Source organism: Quercus suber, unplaced genomic scaffold, assembly GCF_002906115.3.
Source record: "Quercus suber isolate HL8 unplaced genomic scaffold, Cork oak 2.0 scaffold_17, whole genome shotgun sequence".
NCBI lineage: Eukaryota > Viridiplantae > Streptophyta > Magnoliopsida > Fagales > Fagaceae > Quercus > Quercus suber.
Genome location: NW_027069482.1, coordinates 1,086,607 through 1,104,887, shown reverse-complemented (window position 1 = coordinate 1,104,887; position 18,281 = coordinate 1,086,607). Strand labels below are relative to the sequence as shown.

Below are 18,281 nucleotides of genomic sequence, written 5' to 3'. Positions count from 1 at the left end.
AATAAACATCTTGATTAACAGGGACTACAAAATCAAGAAATGGAGTTCATTGATTTTAAAATTAATATCTAAATCAGAATAAGTTAACTCTATATCAACTATGATTGAGGGAGTTCGATAGGATGTTATCACAAGGAAAAGCTCTCAACTCCATATGGATCTCCCATGAGTTAAATATACATGCTAATGCAATGACCTAAGTAAGTTCAATAGGTGATAATAAAGAAAAAGAAACTCAGCAGAAGTAAATAACCATCATAAGTTTTTATTCAAAGTCTAACTGCAACAATGTACACGCAACTCAAGCTACAAAAACCGGTTAAGGTTTCAGTTACAAAGCAAGCAAAGAAGACAAAGTTACGACTAAATTGACAATTTTTTGCCAGTTTACAAAGAGAACTGATAGTCTCACACTTAAGTAGTCTACAAATATTCATCAATCTTTCTTATCCTCAATTATTTCCTTTCAATTAGTACTCTGTCCATTCTCGACACCAAGACCATATAAAACACCAGCGTATTTCTCTGTAGATCCACTGAAGAAGGTTTCCCTCAACTTCCTAAACGTAGAAGCCGTCAGCAAACTATCAGAACCTGCTTGATGACACACACCAACTCTCTCCACGTCCAACAACTCTGCAAGCTTGTTCAACCCACCATGAAGGCTGTTGCAAAACTTCATCAAATGCTTGATATCATACACCGTGGGGAAATACATATTGATCAAATCAAAGAACCCCGCTTGCGTATCAGGCAGACTCCGGCATGTCAACAGCTTAAGCAAGTACCCAAAATCATACCCACTATGGAAAGTAACCCATTGCACACCATCGTTCAACACAATCCCCGACGACATCAAAAGCTCACCAAACCGATTCACATCAATCCCCCTCTCATTATTCTTCTTGAAATCAATCCCACACTGGTGCAACAACTCAATTGAATCACTGGCGAAGATATCCTCGCTTATATTAAACTCGCGGAAATTGAATTGCCAGATGCAAAACTTGTCAGTCCCACAAGTGGGAAGATTCCCATTTTCGTCGGAGAATGTGAGACCCAATTGGATCAACTTCAGCATATCAACATTATCTTTCAAAGTTTGATAATTATAGTCATTAATATTCTTAAAAGTCCCGACAGGTCGAAGAACCACACCAGGAAACTCAGTGTCCATAGCAATAAAATTATAATTATCAACAACTTCACGGATCAGAGAAAACTCTTCTTCCAAATTATCATTCCAAACCTCCCTGATTTGAATCGAATCCCCTTTCGGTAAAATCGACATTTCCAATGTTTCAATTCAGGCAACAGGATGGGAAATACTATCAAACCCAGATCTGAAAACACAAAAAGTTTTGTTCTTTTGCCTAAGTTCAAAGCTTTGCAAAAAAACGACAGCGTTTTTTGCTTCAGACAGATCTAGAACATACCAAAGAGAATAACAGTAAATCTATAAATTCTTATTCTTTAAACAAAAAAAAAAAAAGGGATTCAGATGAAACTCCAAAAAACCTGAACTGGGTTTGGTTACTTGCAAATCAGAGTCTCCAAAAACGACAGCGTTTTTGGTGGTTCCACTAGATCTGAAACAAACAAAACAAACATAAGCCAAAAAAAAACAAAAACAAAAACAAAAACCAAAGTATAGAACTAGTTTGAACAGTCTTAATAATCTTCACAAAGAAAAGCAAAGTGAGAGATCTGACCTTGGAAAAGTGAAAGATGGGGTTTGGAAAAAACAGATCTAGAAGTTGGTAGATGAAGTGATGATATTATGGGGGGTGGTGGGTAGCGAACTCTCTAGGTCAACGAACCAGAGAGAGGGGAAAATGGGGTCTGAGACCTTTTACTGGGGGTGTGGTCTGTGGCGTGCTGTGCGTGTTGTGGTTCCTTCTTATTTCTTTCCTTTACCAAGTGGGGGCGAGCGAAAGTGATGTTGCCCAAGAATGGGTCAAACGATGCCGTTTCTCTCTCTCCCCCATGCTTCATGTCCTGATTTTTTCAACAAAAGTTTTTTTTCCCTCTACTTAATAAGCTCCTTCAGGACATTTATTAATAAGACTAGTTTTAAAAAAATTTATTTTTACTACTATATTTTTTTAAGATAGTTTTTACTTATGACGTCTATTTCTGATGATGATGATAGTTAATTGAAATTTTTATTAAGCTGATAAACATTCGTTAACTTTTTTTTTTTATCAAAATATATGAGTATGCGTTTGGGTTATAATTAAAAATGAAAATTATTTTACTATTGAGTTTATTTTTGTTATTATTCATGCGTCTCACTAGACTTTTTGGCACTATTTATAAGTTCTACTATAATATTTCAACTAACTTTTATTTTTATTTACAGTACTTTCAGTAATAATTTTTCAATTTTAACAAAATAAGCAGTATCCAAACACATCCTGAATATAGCGGTATGTATTAAGTCATATAACTTTGTCAAATTTTTTTTTTTTTTATGAGTTGTCAAATTATTATTTTGACCAAATCACATAGAAATAAGTTGTTAAAATAAGTTATACACGTGAATGGTTTTGTTAAGTTGTCACATAGTTGGAGGGGGGATTGGTAAATTACATATCCATTTGGGTCTCAAAGCAAAAATTGATTCGGGTCTTTACCTTTGTTCGGACTTTGGATTGGAGTCTCTCACTCATCATTGCGCTGGCTTTGGCAGATTCTTTTTCAAATTTTATTAGCGCATAATAATACACTAGTCTAAAATTTTGTAAGATTTGTTTGAGCTGTAAATGTGTCAGCAATCAGCATCTCTCTCTCTTTCTCTCTCTAATCTCTATAGGTTCTTCCTCTCTCTTTTTTTCTTTTTCTTTTTCCTTTTCTTTTTTAACTAAGGCTACATTTGTTTTGGTTGAAAATAATTTTAAGAAATCCTTTTACACCACACTCTGTGTTTGGTACGTACTAAAAATTGGGTCAACTGAAATTGATTTTTTGCATTGACTGTAAAATAAGGTCTCTCTGGTGTAAAACCATTTCATGGTTTATTTTACCTTCAAATGAATTACACCCAAGAAAATAGAAGAGAGAGAGAAATAGCTAGAGGAGATCGCACATCCAAGCACCGGCTCGCTTGTTGCACCCGAGCACTAGCTCGTCACACCCCAATACCGGCTCGCTCGTCGCACCCCAGCACCGGCGAGATCGCACCCACTCAACCTCACCACCATGCTCCACTGCTACATGTCTCCGATCCACATCCAAGCTACCCATCTACCCACATAACCCAATCCCCATTTTGGCAAACCCACGCCCACCCGATCTAGCTAGTGCCGTCCTCCGTCGGTACTGATCTCTCTCTTTTCTGATCTGGCTGCCGCCGTCCTCCGTTGGTACTAAGATCGCACTTTCCCGATCTATCTCTCACTCTTTCTTCCTCCTCTCACCGAGTATATTATGTATATATTGTGAATAAATGGTTTTATTTTGATTTTTGGTTATGTTAAGTGTGTATTTTAAAATTTTCTATTATAAAATTTGTTTGAAAACTGAGAAAATGACTAAGAAAATGTGAAGTATTTGTAGGAAAATAGCATTTTTAGAATGTTACCAAACACCGAAAATCGTTTTCTGGACTATTTTCCATTGCAGAACCAAACACTTGGATTTCATTTTCCTTACGAGAATTTATTTTCCCTTGCATTCATTTTACGCTCGGAATTCGATTTACATCGAACTAAACGTAGGCTAAAATATATATATATATATTTTTTTTGTTTTTTTGAATATATGTAAACCATTAAAGTTAATATAGAAAAGAAGTAGTTTGTTTGTTTGATTAAAAAAAAAAAAAGATAAATGAAAAATTAAGCAGGTTCGTAGCACATGAGTGGATAAAGATTGAAAGGAGTATGTTCTATTCGCTCCATATAATGGGCTGCATTTGAACTATTTTAACATGACAAGTCATAGCAGCAATCCCTTGTTTCGGTTTTCACCATTCCACACGAGAGAATAAAATGAACATCGAGTACACACAATTTCCTTGACCATATAATACCCATGAACAACTAAGTACAAGTTACAAAATTCTCTTTATTTGTTTATTTATTTTTTTGTCGTTCTAAAATTTTAAAAGTAGGTCTCTATCAATATCAAAGACTTGGCCATACCACTTAATTTAGGCCTAATATGCATTTTGATTTTACAGGAATCGTCGTGGAGGGGATGAATGTGATGTCTTGTCGCAATCAGATTCATGTATTTTCGTATTTTGGTTCAACGCGGAAAGGAAGACTGTTATTACCAAATGTGATGGCTTTCCCAATTTTCACAGCTGTTTGATAGGATGAGTTTGGTTTATGTAGGAAGTGTATAATGAAAAAGTTGAGTTTTTAAAAAGTGTATAATGAAAAAGAATATTTTTTAAAAGTTGAGTGTTTGGTAAAAATTGTTAAAAAGTGTTTTTTAAAAAAACTGAATGTTTGGCTAGCACTTATAAAAGTGGCAGTTTGAGAGATAAATTACAAAAAATGACAATGTATATATAAGGGAGTTTATTTTATACGTTTATTTTTTTTTTGTTTTTATGTGAGTTTATTTCATACTTAAATTAACCACTTTATATACTTAAATCAATTTTTCTCTTTCTAAAAAAATTATTTTTTTCTCATCAATATTAGCTAATAATAATCTACCACTTAAGATTTATTGTGAAAATATTATAAAATTATTGTGATAATTGATACTGATTTTAATTTGAATGTACTATTACAATTATTTTCTTCTCTTTCTAAAAAAATTATTTTTTTCTCACCAATATTAGCTAATAATAACCTACCACTTAAGATTTATTGTGAAAATATTGTGATAAAAATTGATATAGATTTTAATTTTAACGTACTATTAAAATTATTTTTTTCTCACCAATATTAGCTAATAATAACCTACTACTTAAGATTTATTGTGAAAGTATTGTAATAAAAATTGATACAGATTTTAATTTTACGTACTATTAAAATTATTTTTTTCTCTTTCTAAATTTTTTTTTTCACTAATATTAGCTAATAATAACCTACCCTTTAAGATTTATTGTGAAAACATTGTACAAATATTGTGATAACATTTCCTCCATCTTCTTTTTTTCCTTTTTTTTTCTCTCTTTTTTTCTCCTCCACCCACGTACCCTTCTCTCTTTTTTTTTTTTTTTTTTTTTTCCCTTTTTCCCTACCACTTCCCCTCCAAAACATTCCACTTTTCACTTTTTTCTTCATTCTTTCCCCTTTTTCCCTTTCACTTCCTCCAGAACGTTCCACTGCTGAGCTCTTTTTTTTTTTTGACAATTCGAAAGCCGCTCTCACTTCCTCCAGAGAAGATGAGGATGATGATGATGATGATTGAAACATTGGGTTTGTATTTGTATTTGATTTTGATTTTAGGTTTGGGTTATGGGTTTTCAGTTAATGGGTTAATTTTGAGTTGATTTTCTGTGAATTTTGGGTTTGATTTTGAGTTGATTTTCTGTGAATTTTGGGTTTGATTTTGAGTTGATTTTGTTTTGGGTTGATTTTGAGTTGTGTTTGAAATGGGTTTTGTTGATTTTGTTGATTGTGGTGGTAGACCGGTGATAGACCGGGTTTGAAATGAGTTGATTTCAATTTTGTTGATTTTGTTGGGTGGTGCTGTGTTTGTAGCAGAATGGTGAGGGAATAGCAGAGAGATGAGATGAAAGGAGAGGAATGAGGCGCACGGACTGAGGACTGAGGACATATTGAAGGGTAATTTGGTAATTGCCAATATTCTCCAACAGATATATGATGAACGCGCATGGGACTTTTGCAAAATGGACCGAAGTGGAGCTTTCAGTGAATGCGCGATTCTTCACAAATATAAAAAGCAACTTTTGACAAAAAGTTGTGTTTTGAGCTTCACCAAAGGCACATTTAGGCCTGACTTTTTTCAAAAAACACTTTTTGGGCTCAAAACGTGGAAACAAACGGGCACATAGTTGCAACCTATTGTATCGTGACATGAAGTGGACAGAAACCAAAAACACTAATGATGCCCGCTTCCAAAACAAAAATTATTAGGAAGACCTGTTTGATTACTCTCATAATACTTTATTTATATTTAATGGATTTATTTTATATATGGGAAAGGTTTTGTTGGCACACTAGTATAAGCAATTATTATATGATAAGTTATATGCCAGAAAAAAGAAAGTAATACATATTCAAGATCATGTGCAATGCACATGATCAGGTAGACCTTTTGACGATGCTATTCTTAAGCTTGGGGGCAACCCCCCGCCCCCCCCCCCCCCCCCAAATTTTTTTTTTTAAATACTAGTATATATTTATGTACTAACTTTAGTAATTTGGTTCAATAAAATTACACTTAATCTCCCCTAACAATATAGTTGATTCTTTTAAAGGCCATAAAAAAAATTAAAAAAAAAAAGTTATAGATCTAAAATCTAGAACAAAATTAACAAGCCCAAAAAAAATTAGCCTAACAACAAAAATGACAAATAACAAAGCTAAAAATAGTTAAGCCTAATCAATTAATTTTACCTAAATCAAAAATGGATGAAGGGGGTAACAATCCAAGCAACATAAAATTTTAGAGGATAGAATCCAAATTCTAAAACTTTAGAGTGTAAAATTTAAAAACCCCTAAACTTTAGGGGTACAGTTTGCAATCTAGCCTTAAAATAATATAAATGGCTCATTAAAATAATAAATATAAAAACAACCACCACAAAATTCTTTTGCAACCAACCACAGCCACACCACCATTGTGGCAACCACAACCCACCACACACACACACATAAAAAATAATAATAATAAATAAATAAATAAAACACTACATCACCACTAGCCATAGCTAAACCCACAAAACCCATAGCCAAAATCAACAGTCTTGTTCGTTTATAAACCTACTTGTCTCTACCATTCATATGTCCAACCCATATACAATTCAAACTTGTAAAGCACTGAGCTATCATGTCTTCATCCACAAAATGTTAATTGAATTCACCAATAAATCAAATTGGTCAAGAAAGTCTCATTGTCTTGAAGAATGGACACATTCATAAAATGGGTTGGAGGGCTGCAAATGGAGGAGAGGGGAGAAAAGGGGTTAGGCAACTAGCCAAAGAAGAGAGAGAGAGAGAAAAGGTTAGGTGGATTGAGATTTGAGAGTACATAAATGCTTGCATATAATTTCATATGGAATTGCTTGAGAGTACATAAACGCCTTATAGCTCTCGATATGATAGAGGGGGTCTTTCACGTCATTGAATATTTACAACTATGACATTTTTAACTTTCATGGTAAAGGGAAAACCATTGCTTATAAGGTAAACTGCACATCAATAGTTTAGTCCAATGCTTCCACCGTTGTTGGTCTTTCCCTTTATGGTCTCCATCAATCCATTAAGATTTACTTTTACCTCTTTCAATTGCTCGTCCTAGGGATTGAGATCAAGTGCAACACCTTACCTGATGCTATAGCAATGAATGGTTAAAATTGAAAGTTATAAAAAAATAAAAAATAAAATAAAAAAACTTTCAATCTCAACCATTGAATAAAAAAATTTGAAAAATAGTTGAAAGAAGTAAAAAATTTATGTGAAAGGGAGTAGGGTAATTGCACCCAGTTTGTAGAGGATCCAAATCCCTTGTCCTAGTATGTAGAGGATTCAATCTTATTTGGAATTTTAAGGCTAGTCATTCAACTTTCTGCTCATCATGTCATTTTCAACTCATTCTTCATTCTTCATTCCTTTCACATTGTTTCCTTTTTCCCTTAGACGCTTGTGGGGATCATCTTGAGAAGGCAAAAGTTGTTGCATGATTTTTTAGTTATATTATAAGTTGTTGCATGCTTTGGGTCAAGTCCCTCACTTGTTTTTTTAAAAGTAGCAACCCTTTACCAATCTTGAGGATGATCCAATGGCGAAATTAGGATTTCAATTTAGCGGGGACAAAATTGAAAGACAATTTTAAAAAATAGCCTAAAAAAAATTTAATCAATATTAATAATAAATAAATAAACAACTATATTGTTATAACATTTTGTTGTGTCTTTAACATTATTATTTTTTATTATATTATATTATATTGTGTATAATATTAATACGAGGGCCCATTGATTGAGTTGTTGTGGCTGATTTGAAAGGAAAAAAAAAAGGATTGGGGAGAAAATATAAAAGAGTAGCAGGAATTGTGTAGTGTGGTGAAATCATGTGTGACAATGGCTTTCAAGAAGTGAGAGCTAGTCTCTTTTTCTTAGGTGCTAGGCTTCTTGATTAAGTAGTATAGGTTTTANACAAAATTCTTTTGCAACCAACCACAGTCACACCACCATTGTGGCAACCACAACCCACCACACACACACACATAAAAAAAAATAATAATAAATAAATAAATAAAACACTACATCACCACTAGCCATAGCTAAACCCACAAAACCCATAGCCAAAATCAACAGTCTTGTTCGTTTATAAACCTACTTGTCTCTACCATTCATATGTCCAACCCATATACAATTCAAACTTGTAAAGCACTGAGCTATCATGTCTTCATCCACAAAATGTTAATTGAATTCACCAATAAATCAAATTGGTCAAGAAAGTCTCATTGTCTTGAAGAATGGACACATTCATAAAATGGGTTGGAGGGCTGCAAATGGAGGAGAGGGGAGAAAAGGGGTTAGGCAACTAGCCAAAGAAGAGAGAGAGAGAGAAAAGGTTAGGTGGATTGAGATTTGAGAGTACATAAATGCTTGCATATAATTTCATATGGAATTGCTTGAGAGTACATAAACGCCTTATAGCTCTCGATATGATAGAGGGGGTCTTTCACGTCATTGAATATTTACAACTATGACATTTTTAACTTTCATGGTAAAGGGAAAACCATTGCTTATAAGGTAAACTGCACATCAATAGTTTAGTCCAATGCTTCCACCGTTGTTGGTCTTTCCCTTTATGGTCTCCATCAATCCATTAAGATTTACTTTTACCTCTTTCAATTGCTCGTCCTAGGGATTGAGATCAAGTGCAACACCTTACCTGATGCTATAGCAATGAATGGTTAAAATTGAAAGTTATAAAAAAATAAAAAATAAAATAAAAAAACTTTCAATCTCAACCATTGAATAAAAAAATTTGAAAAATAGTTGAAAGAAGTAAAAAATTTATGTGAAAGGGAGTAGGGTAATTGCACCCAGTTTGTAGAGGATCCAAATCCCTTGTCCTAGTATGTAGAGGATTCAATCTTATTTGGAATTTTAAGGCTAGTCATTCAACTTTCTGCTCATCATGTCATTTTCAACTCATTCTTCATTCTTCATTCCTTTCACATTGTTTCCTTTTTCCCTTAGACGCTTGTGGGGATCATCTTGAGAAGGCAAAAGTTGTTGCATGATTTTTTAGTTATATTATAAGTTGTTGCATGCTTTGGGTCAAGTCCCTCACTTGTTTTTTTAAAAGTAGCAACCCTTTACCAATCTTGAGGATGATCCAATGGCGAAATTAGGATTTCAATTTAGCGGGGACAAAATTGAAAGACAATTTTAAAAAATAGCCTAAAAAAAATTTAATCAATATTAATAATAAATAAATAAACAACTATATTGTTATAACATTTTGTTGTGTCTTTAACATTATTATTTTTTATTATATTATATTATATTGTGTATAATATTAATACGAGGGCCCATTGATTGAGTTGTTGTGGCTGATTTGAAAGGAAAAAAAAAAGGATTGGGGAGAAAATATAAAAGAGTAGCAGGAATTGTGTAGTGTGGTGAAATCATGTGTGACAATGGCTTTCAAGAAGTGAGAGCTAGTCTCTTTTTCTTAGGTGCTAGGCTTCTTGATTAAGTAGTATAGGTTTTTTGTTTTTTTCTTATGTCAGTGGTATAGGTTGGTTATTGTGGGAATGCTTCTTTGTTTTTTATTTTCTCATGTCAGGAGAGGCAATACCTTAAAGAGTTAAAATTGTTTTATTTAAAATTCATTTTTTTGAGGAGCCTGCGGGGGAGGGGGTTGGAAGTCTCTTGGGCGCCCCCTCCCCCCTGGCGCCTCCCATGGGATGATCATTATGGTTGCCTTGTTTGCTTGCAACTATAGTGTTATGTTGAGTGTCTATTAATTGACATAGTATGAACTATTAAACTATACAACCTTTGTCACAAGGGAAAGATGATAATTAGATTCTCATGGACAATACCAATTGACGAAGCATTTGATTGTAGGACTAATGTTGATAATGAATACCTGCAATGAAAAAGGAAATTTTGGAGGGAGATCAGTATGGTGTTAGCCTAAATTTCTCCAATACTTAAAGAATGTTACTTCCATGTAAAGAAAGTTGGAGTTTTTAGCAATCATTGAGTTACATTTAATATAGCATGGAATTTGATTTATATTGAATTTTGGTTCCTTGACCTTATTAGTGATCTTTTCTTGTATTATTATTATTATTATCTGAAATATAATTCTATTATAACCTAATTTAAATATATGGACACAAAATCTTTAATATAGAGACTTAAACCGTTTAACCTCAATCTTTACCTACCACTCCATAAACGGTTAAAGTTGTGGAGTGATTGATTAGATTATTACTTTATTTTTAGCAATCATGGGAGCAAAATTATTGCTTCCCCGTTCAAGTTTGTCAGACTTTAATTTGGGAGCTGTGGAGCCGTGTACGTGTACAACATATTAACATTAACTCTATTTATAGATTAGACTTTTTTTTTTTTTTTATGAGAATGATTTATGGACTAGACTTGGTCAGTTGACATGACATGAATAGAATATGTACCTTGGGCCTACGCGTACGAGTTGGGCATATATGCTTTAGAATACAGGGCTTGCCAAATTTTGCAACCACCTTACTTGGCAATAAATTAAGGAAAAAGACTATCACTACAGTCACAATTTCAAAGTATTTTAACGATTTTTTCTATAGATTGGATTAGTTCAATTGATAAAATTTTTGGTGATTGAATAAAAAATTTAAGATTCAATTCTCATTTAAATTAAAAAATTTATTAATATTTTGGTTTGATGATAAAAAAGACAATCACAAAAAATAGACTCTATAAATTAAAACTCTATAATAATAAAAAGCAATGATTTTTTTGTGCGTGTGCTATGTGTGAAATAGTCCTTGCTCATAAATTAAAGCCTAAAGCTTTTTAAAATCTTATTTTTGAAAATTATTATACTAATTAAAATTTGAAAAAAAAAATTTTGTTTAGAAGATTAAAATTTGAATTTGATATAACTACAATATATTAATTGTGGAAAATTGAATGGTACGTTTTACAATCATAATTAAAATTATGCATTTTTAAGTGTTTTAGTATTTATATATTTTTTTAATGAATATATACAAATAAAAGGCTAATATATATATATATATAAATAATTTTTTTTTGAAAATATAAAAGGCTAATATTAAAATACTTGAAAGTTGAAACAATCAATTTTGATCATAGTGAGTAATCATATCCGAGAGCCAGAGCTTACATCGAAGAATTTACAAGTCAACGAACAATATATTTTACAAGCAAGTTGATAAGCTGAAATATAGGAACACCGACCGTCAAAGCTTTCGTAGCTCAGTTGGTTAGAGCACCCGTTTAGTAAGCGGGAGGTCTTGAGTTCGACTCTCAACGAAAGCATAACAAAAGCTATGTATATGTTTTTTGCTCTCCGCAATTTTCGGTTACTACTTTATCTGACCCATTTTACATTGTTCATCGCAGGAGACACAACAGAATATGAATCCGAGAATCTTTTAACCCCAGATAAATCGTAGGAGACACACAACAGAATACGAATCCGAGAATCTATTAACCCCAGATAAAAAGACAAAAGTACCTAGTACAGTACACAAACTGTTAAAATTAAATGCCAACCAATCAGGAGCTAGACTTTGATTTCTTCCCACCACGTGTCTCTCCCTCACTCGTCCCCAATCCTAGGTCACAACGCTCTCTCTCTCTTTCTCATTGGTTGAATCGGATTCTGTTAGTTATGTAATGTAATATGTAGTACTACTGTTACTGTTTTTTTTTTTTTTTTTTTTTCCTTAATGCTCTGTTTGTTTCCCGAGAAAACGAAATTTATTTTAATTTCTTTTGCTTCTCGCACATTTTTATTTTCTCACCAAATGTATTAACTAATATTTTTCCGTGCATGTTTAATAATTGTGCCAGAGTTTTCCTACATGTGATCTCTGATTCTCATCTATTGGGTCAATGTGCTAAAACTTACTCATAATTGGAATTAATTTTAAATTTCGATTGTTGTTTTTAATTCCAAATGATTTTGTTAATCATGCGGAGCCTCTATATTAGCAAAGATTTTAGTTTTTTTTATTTATTTATTTTTTATGGTGCAAACTTTACTGGAAAATTTGAATTTTTGTTTCTTTCAAGACGTGGCCTTTAATAAATTAATCTGTGTGGTTCCTTGAAATTTTGAGAGAGGAAAAATAACTCCCAGGTTTCAATATTGTTAGATTTCTGAACAATTAGAACAAAACATTTTTAACATGTGCTATTGTACCATCAAGTGTATGTCTTTCGAGGCCAAGATCCTCGTAGCTCAACTGTACACCTATTACTGGTTTCACTCTTGAACTGAACTTTATCAAACTGAATTATTATTATTAATTAGCTCATTACTATACAACATACTGAATCAACCTTATTTTATAGAATATCTGCTATGTAAGTACTTTATGTTTTCCCTAAAATCTTTAACATGTTAGGGAGCGGCTCTCTGTATTCGAACACCTGAATGGCTATTGGTCTGTGGCTAGAGAGCTGAGTAATGTCAATGCCAAAACAATTGCAGCTGACAAAGGTCTACTTCTTTGTTGGGTCTGAATTTATCTGCAAATAATTGTCAAGAAAAACATGGATCAGATACGGAACACAATTATGCAACATGAAGCGTTATTCAAGGAACAGGTACAGAGTTTTTTCTGTGCACTATAACAGAATGGGTTTAATCCCAGATGAGTGTCAATTGTATTCAACTATTGAGAAAAAAAAAGAAAAGAAAAAAGAATTGTTGATGGTTCATGTACTGTAGACTGCTCACTGACTTAGTGACACTGAGTTAAGTGGTAAAGGTCCTTGTTAATTAGAAAGAATGAATGCCATTGAGAATGATCCCTAAAAAGAAGATACAAGGAAAGCATAATTATTTACTCCTAACAATGACCTGGAGCATTTTAGGTGAACAAAGGCATTTCTTATAAGGAAGTTTAAATGTCTGGTTTTCTTTCTGAAATTGTTTCTTTATGTATCCAATTTTTTAAAAATGGCATGGATGTCTTCCAATAGTGACTAGATTTATATTAATTGCAGTCTTTGAGCGTTACACATGAACTTTCATGTAGAGCTTTGGCCTTTGGACACACAACTATATTATTTGGTGCTTGCATTCCTGTTGTTTCTTTGGGGTAGGATAGAAAATCTTTTTCTTTTTTAACTTTATATTTATCATACCAATCATTATTACTATCACTATAATTGGGATGGTATGGTTTGAGTATTTTCTTTGTGTTTGCTAGGAGAGGAGGGTGAGTATTTTCTTTGTGTTTGCTAGGAGAGGAGGGAGAGCTGGGGCAAGGGGGGGGGGGGTGTTGTAGAACATGGATCCTTAAATTTTAATTGTAAAGATAAAGCGACCTGGTTTATGCATCTGGTGATTTCATTATTCATAAATTTTTGTATTCCAAATCATTAGGCTGTGTGTTTTGAGGCAATTTCTCAAGTATATTCTTGAAACTCTATTCTAGCATCAATATTTTGTTAAAAACACATTTTATGTTCTCCAAATGAATGAAAACAAGTTCTTTAAGTCCTTAGTGGGAAGTTCTTTGCAGAAAGCAAGTTGACAGACATGACTCAGGAGCAGGTCATGTTTCACTGGCTCAATGTCTCTTCCCTTGCTTCATATGGATTCTTGTGTGGACTTTTAAGTACATCACTCTTAATTACCATCACATTGATGGTAATCTCTTTCAACAGAATAGCTCTCCTCTTCCTGATATTGAGGTGTTTTTGTTCTTGGAGGTGGAATGTTCTTTATTCCACCCCTTCCAGATTGCAATGTTATTGTTTTTGCCACCCAATTTTATTGTCTATATTATGACTACTGCAGGTTCAGGCTCTGCACAAGCTGTACAATATTCAAAAGTCTGCAATGCAAGAAATAAAAATTTACTCTCAGGCCCAAATTCTTGCTTGCAGTTCTAAAGGTTTTGTACTTTTAGATGATAGATACAGCAGTTCTGTTTTGGATGAGAAACATCTGAGGCCAACCTATGCTACTGGTCAAGCTTATAAGGATGAGTCGCTAAGTCTTTCCTTGCACCCTTTCTATGCATTAGATCATAAAGGATGTGATTCAGAATGGATAAATAGCAGAGGGGTTGAAACTCTCCAAACTGCTCAGAGTAAACCGATCAGAAATTTTGATCTTGAAAAGCTCCCGGAGGACTGCATGGATGAATCTGAGTATCAGATTGAGCCAAACAGCTCCAAAATGTCAGATGAAAACTCCATTTTGTTAAAAAGAACCACAAATGCAGATGGAGATTCTTCCGTCAAAGAAAATTTATCTGCTATTCAAATGGGTTCTCCAAGTTTGAAGCAGATTTATCCAAAAACAAACATAAGCATACTTTCAGAAAATGGTCAAGAAATCATTCAAAATTGTGACAGAGTTTCAGAAGACAAAGCTTACAGAAATGAGATAAAAAGATTTGCTTTAAGTTTTCTGACTCCAAATAACACCAGTGAAAATAAAACATCACAAGATTTTCCAAGAAAGTGCTTGCCTGCAGGTGCCAAGTCCGATCTATGCCAGTATTCAATGCACATTGAAAAGCCAACAGTATTGCATCAGGTTTTTATCTTGATCTTGCATGTTATACCTTCTTACAGTGATTTTCGTTGAGTAAGGCTGCATTAATCATTCTGGTATAAATTAAATCACTCACTCAGTTTTTTTTTTTTTTTAAATGAAATCCATCTGAAGTGCAAGAGAATTTAATACCCAAACATCTTTTCATGTTATGCATGGTTTTATATTTGAGTCACACTTTGGCTTTTGTGAATTGAAATTAATTTTTGTAGATTTATGGATGATTAATACATAACAAAATGTATTAATGGCATATGTGCACACATGGATGCAGAACAATTGTGACAATGAATCATGTAGTGCATTACTGGTTGATCGATCTTATACTAAGTCTGCATTTACATGATGATTTTGACCATAAATTTCATTGCTAAAACTTATAGGAAATAAGTCTGCATTACACAGAGCATTTCTGTACATTGCATTTAGCATTTTTTTCTTTTTTTGGGGGGGCCTTTTTTCCTCATAGTTTCCTAGATGGGTTATGCAAATTGAAGCCCATCTTTCCTTGTATCTGTGAAATTTTTCCAAAATATTCTTAGATATTCAATGTTTGTGGAGTCAATGCGAAAAAAATGATTGATATCTTTGTTCTTTGTTTATAAGATAGGGGGCACTTTTTATTTGATTATTCATAACAAATCTGTAGAAATATAATTTTCCCCGCTGCCACTCTTGGATATTGATTTATGCTCATTTTATCTCTGTCCTGATTGTCAAATTCTTTCATCCTCAATGGATTTTAGGTCACATTCCCTTGCACCTTTTTGTTTTTAAATGACATGGTACAAGCAAGTTGTTATTTTGAATCACTCCCATGAATCTGCCCAACATGTTAACGAGTTGGTTATGTTTGGTTTGGGTTCAGTAGTTTTGGGTGCATCCTCAACTTAGTAACCTGTAGCCAACCAATTGCCATATTGGTCTTCAGGGGTGAAATTGAAGTGCCTATTTCTGGCCTTCCCTATGGTCTTAGAAATTTAATTCTGTTTCAACTGAAAGCTAGGAGAAGTCATCTTCTAAACCTGTAGCCTGTTCCATGAGAGACATCACATCGACAGGATCCGTTTGGGAGTTCATAAGGGAATGAAATGGAATGATTATAAGGGAATGGAATGTATTTAAGTAAGGGACAAAAATGGAAAAGAGTGGAATTGAATGAAATTAAGTAACTTTAATTGAATGTTTTAAAACATAGGAATGAAAATAAATGAAAATGAATGGAATGTAAGTAATCTTGTTTAGGAGCAACATGTAGAGAATGAAATGGAATCATTTTATGACAATATTACTATTAGACCCTTATTTTAAAATAAAGGGTTGAATATATTTTGGGAGTTTTAGTAAAAAAATCATTAAATCTAATTCCATTCCCTCCCATTCTTCCCAATTTCAGGGAGAATGAAAATTTGAGGTTTTAAGGGAATAGAGAAGAATGAGTGTTTCCTCCTACCTATTTCATTCCCTCGCACTTAAACTCCCAAATAACGGAATGAGCTTTCCATTCCCTCCATTAAAACTCCCAAACAAGAGAAGGGAATAATATTTTAAAATTATTATTTTCATTCTTTTCCATTCCATTCTATTCCCTCCTCCCAAACGAGGCCTAATGTTTCTTTATTCAGTCATCCAACTTACAGGTATTCAGCTAGTTGAATTCCAACCCCATGCAGTTGCTTTTTTTATCAGTTAGCTTGCTAAAAATAGCTCACACTGAATATTTGTTTGTCTATCTAAAGCTTATCTGAGATCTATTTCTGTATTTCCTACATTTTCCTTCTTTCCAGGGCTTTGTAAATTTCATGACTCAGAAATATAATACTTTAGATTCTGGGGAAGATAGTCTTCAGAAAATTCTAGCTCTGGCAAATGGTCATATTGTTGAGGGTTTCTTCCCAAAGAATCCTGTCATCTGCTCTCAAGGTTCATCAACCCTGGATTCTGTGCAGCATGATTCTACATATTGTAAGGGATTCGCCATCCAAAGGTCCCTTTCCTTGAAATCAAATTCAATTTCAGGAAAGCAAGACCTGAACTCATTTCCTTTATCCTCTCAAACAAGCACATATCATAAAGATGAAAATCAAAATGACTCAGATAATGGAAGCAATAGTGTACACTCCCACTATATGAAGAGATGTAAGGAAAAAAATATCATCATTCAATTGGAGGATTCTCCTGGACCTGGTGATGGTTGTTGTGAGGCAGTTCAGAAAAGCCATGGTGGAGGACAAGCTGTTCAATCAGAATGTGAAGAAGTGCCCCAGGTCATCAAAGATGGTTTGAAAGTTTTGGTCTCCTCCACCCATTCTGATTCTGAAGTCAAACACGTTGAAAGTAGTATGTACTCAAATTCCAAATGTAACAATGTAGCAGTATCTGAAAAACCAGTTTTTGGGAGAGAAGGTAATGACAATATTGTAGATAAATCACCTCAGGATGAAGCATTTGAAAGTATTGCTGCAGAGATTTTGCTCAGTATGGCACCCAGCGCTGCACAAGTTGATATCCAGATGCATGGCACTCAAACAAAGGTGGAGTTGCACAAGGCCAGTGAAGAGAATATGATTTCTGATAAGACGTGGAATCCATGCCAGAGAAGGCATGCCAATTACTGTCAAGATGGTGAGAGTGAATCCTTAAAATGGGTGAAGACTGTTAATAGGAGGAGGACTGCAAGAAGACCCCGATGACTAGTTCTTGTAAAAATTTGTTCCATGTATATTTCCTTAGAGCTTCATATGATTTAGCAAAATGAATGTGAGGATGTGGCCTTGTAGATTTGGTGTGGCATGTGTGTCTGTCTGCTCTTTTCCTCATCTATGAAGATTGCAAAGACAAACACATTCAACGTTGTACAATTGTAAGCAATTTATGGACAAATTTTAATTCCATTGAGAGTTGTTTTAGAATAGGAAATCCCACTGCTTCTGCAATACCATGTTTACAACTCCCTCTTGCACAAAAAGACATCTTGCCGCTCGTGTAAAACATGCTTAGCTGTAATTGTCTAATGTGAAGATTAATTTCAGAAATGTTTTTCCACATCTATGAAGATTGTCACCTTGTCACCTATGTCCAATGATCCTCAAACTTAGAGTCCGTTTAGGAACAACTTATTTAGCTAAAACTGAAAATTTTTTGCTGAAAATACTGTAAATAAAGCTAAAAGTTAGTTGAAATAGTATAATGGAACTCATGAATAATACCAAAAAGAGCAATGAGACTCATAAATAATAGTAAAAATAAGCTAAATAGTAAAAGAAGTTGCCCAATATAAGCCATCCCAAACGCAACCTTGATTAATAAGATGGCACTAGCATCTAGCTAGGTGAGTTAAAT

The 18,281-nt window shown here is 33.6% G+C and overlaps 2 protein-coding genes, 1 long non-coding RNA gene and 1 other non-coding gene across 6 annotated transcripts; 3 read left to right on the top strand and 1 right to left on the bottom strand.

Annotated features, from left to right (window-relative positions):
- Positions 1 to 245: 245 nt before the first annotated feature.
- Positions 246 to 1,905, bottom strand: LOC112033884 (probable CCR4-associated factor 1 homolog 7). Of its 2 annotated transcripts, none has more exons than XM_024066657.2 (3): positions 1,713 to 1,905; positions 1,519 to 1,589; positions 246 to 1,343 (listed from the first exon to the last, which is right to left on the bottom strand). In XM_024066657.2, exon 3 carries the CDS (start codon positions 1,289 to 1,291, stop codon positions 467 to 469), a length of 825 nt encoding a protein of 274 aa, XP_023922425.1. In that variant the 5' UTR covers positions 1,292 to 1,343; positions 1,519 to 1,589; positions 1,713 to 1,905; the 3' UTR covers positions 246 to 466. The 2 variants fall into 2 exon arrangements, with proteins under 2 accessions (XP_023922425.1, XP_023922426.1); XM_024066658.2 differs by having other exon boundaries at positions 246 to 1,425; positions 1,713 to 1,904.
- Positions 1,906 to 5,174: 3,269 nt separating this feature from the next.
- On the top strand, positions 5,175 to 6,123 carry LOC136061863 (uncharacterized). Its single transcript, XR_010623719.1, has 2 exons — positions 5,175 to 5,381; positions 5,670 to 6,123. It is a non-coding gene; the product is annotated as an uncharacterized LOC136061863 (long non-coding RNA).
- Positions 6,124 to 11,603: 5,480 nt separating this feature from the next.
- TRNAT-AGU (transfer RNA threonine (anticodon AGU)) lies at positions 11,604 to 11,677 on the top strand. Its single transcript has one exon. It is a non-coding gene; the product is annotated as a tRNA-Thr (tRNA).
- Positions 11,678 to 12,104: 427 nt separating this feature from the next.
- Positions 12,105 to 17,875, top strand: LOC112033897 (uncharacterized). 2 transcript variants are annotated; one of them, XM_065759897.1, is made up of 3 exons: positions 12,105 to 12,973; positions 14,175 to 14,921; positions 16,727 to 17,875. In XM_065759897.1, exons 1-3 carry the CDS (start codon positions 12,920 to 12,922, stop codon positions 17,630 to 17,632), a joined length of 1,707 nt encoding a protein of 568 aa, XP_065615969.1. In that variant the 5' UTR covers positions 12,105 to 12,919; the 3' UTR covers positions 17,633 to 17,875. The 2 variants fall into 2 exon arrangements, with proteins under 2 accessions (XP_065615969.1, XP_065615964.1); XM_065759892.1 differs by lacking the exon at positions 12,105 to 12,973 and adding an exon at positions 13,828 to 14,024.
- Positions 17,876 to 18,281: the final 406 nt, after the last annotated feature.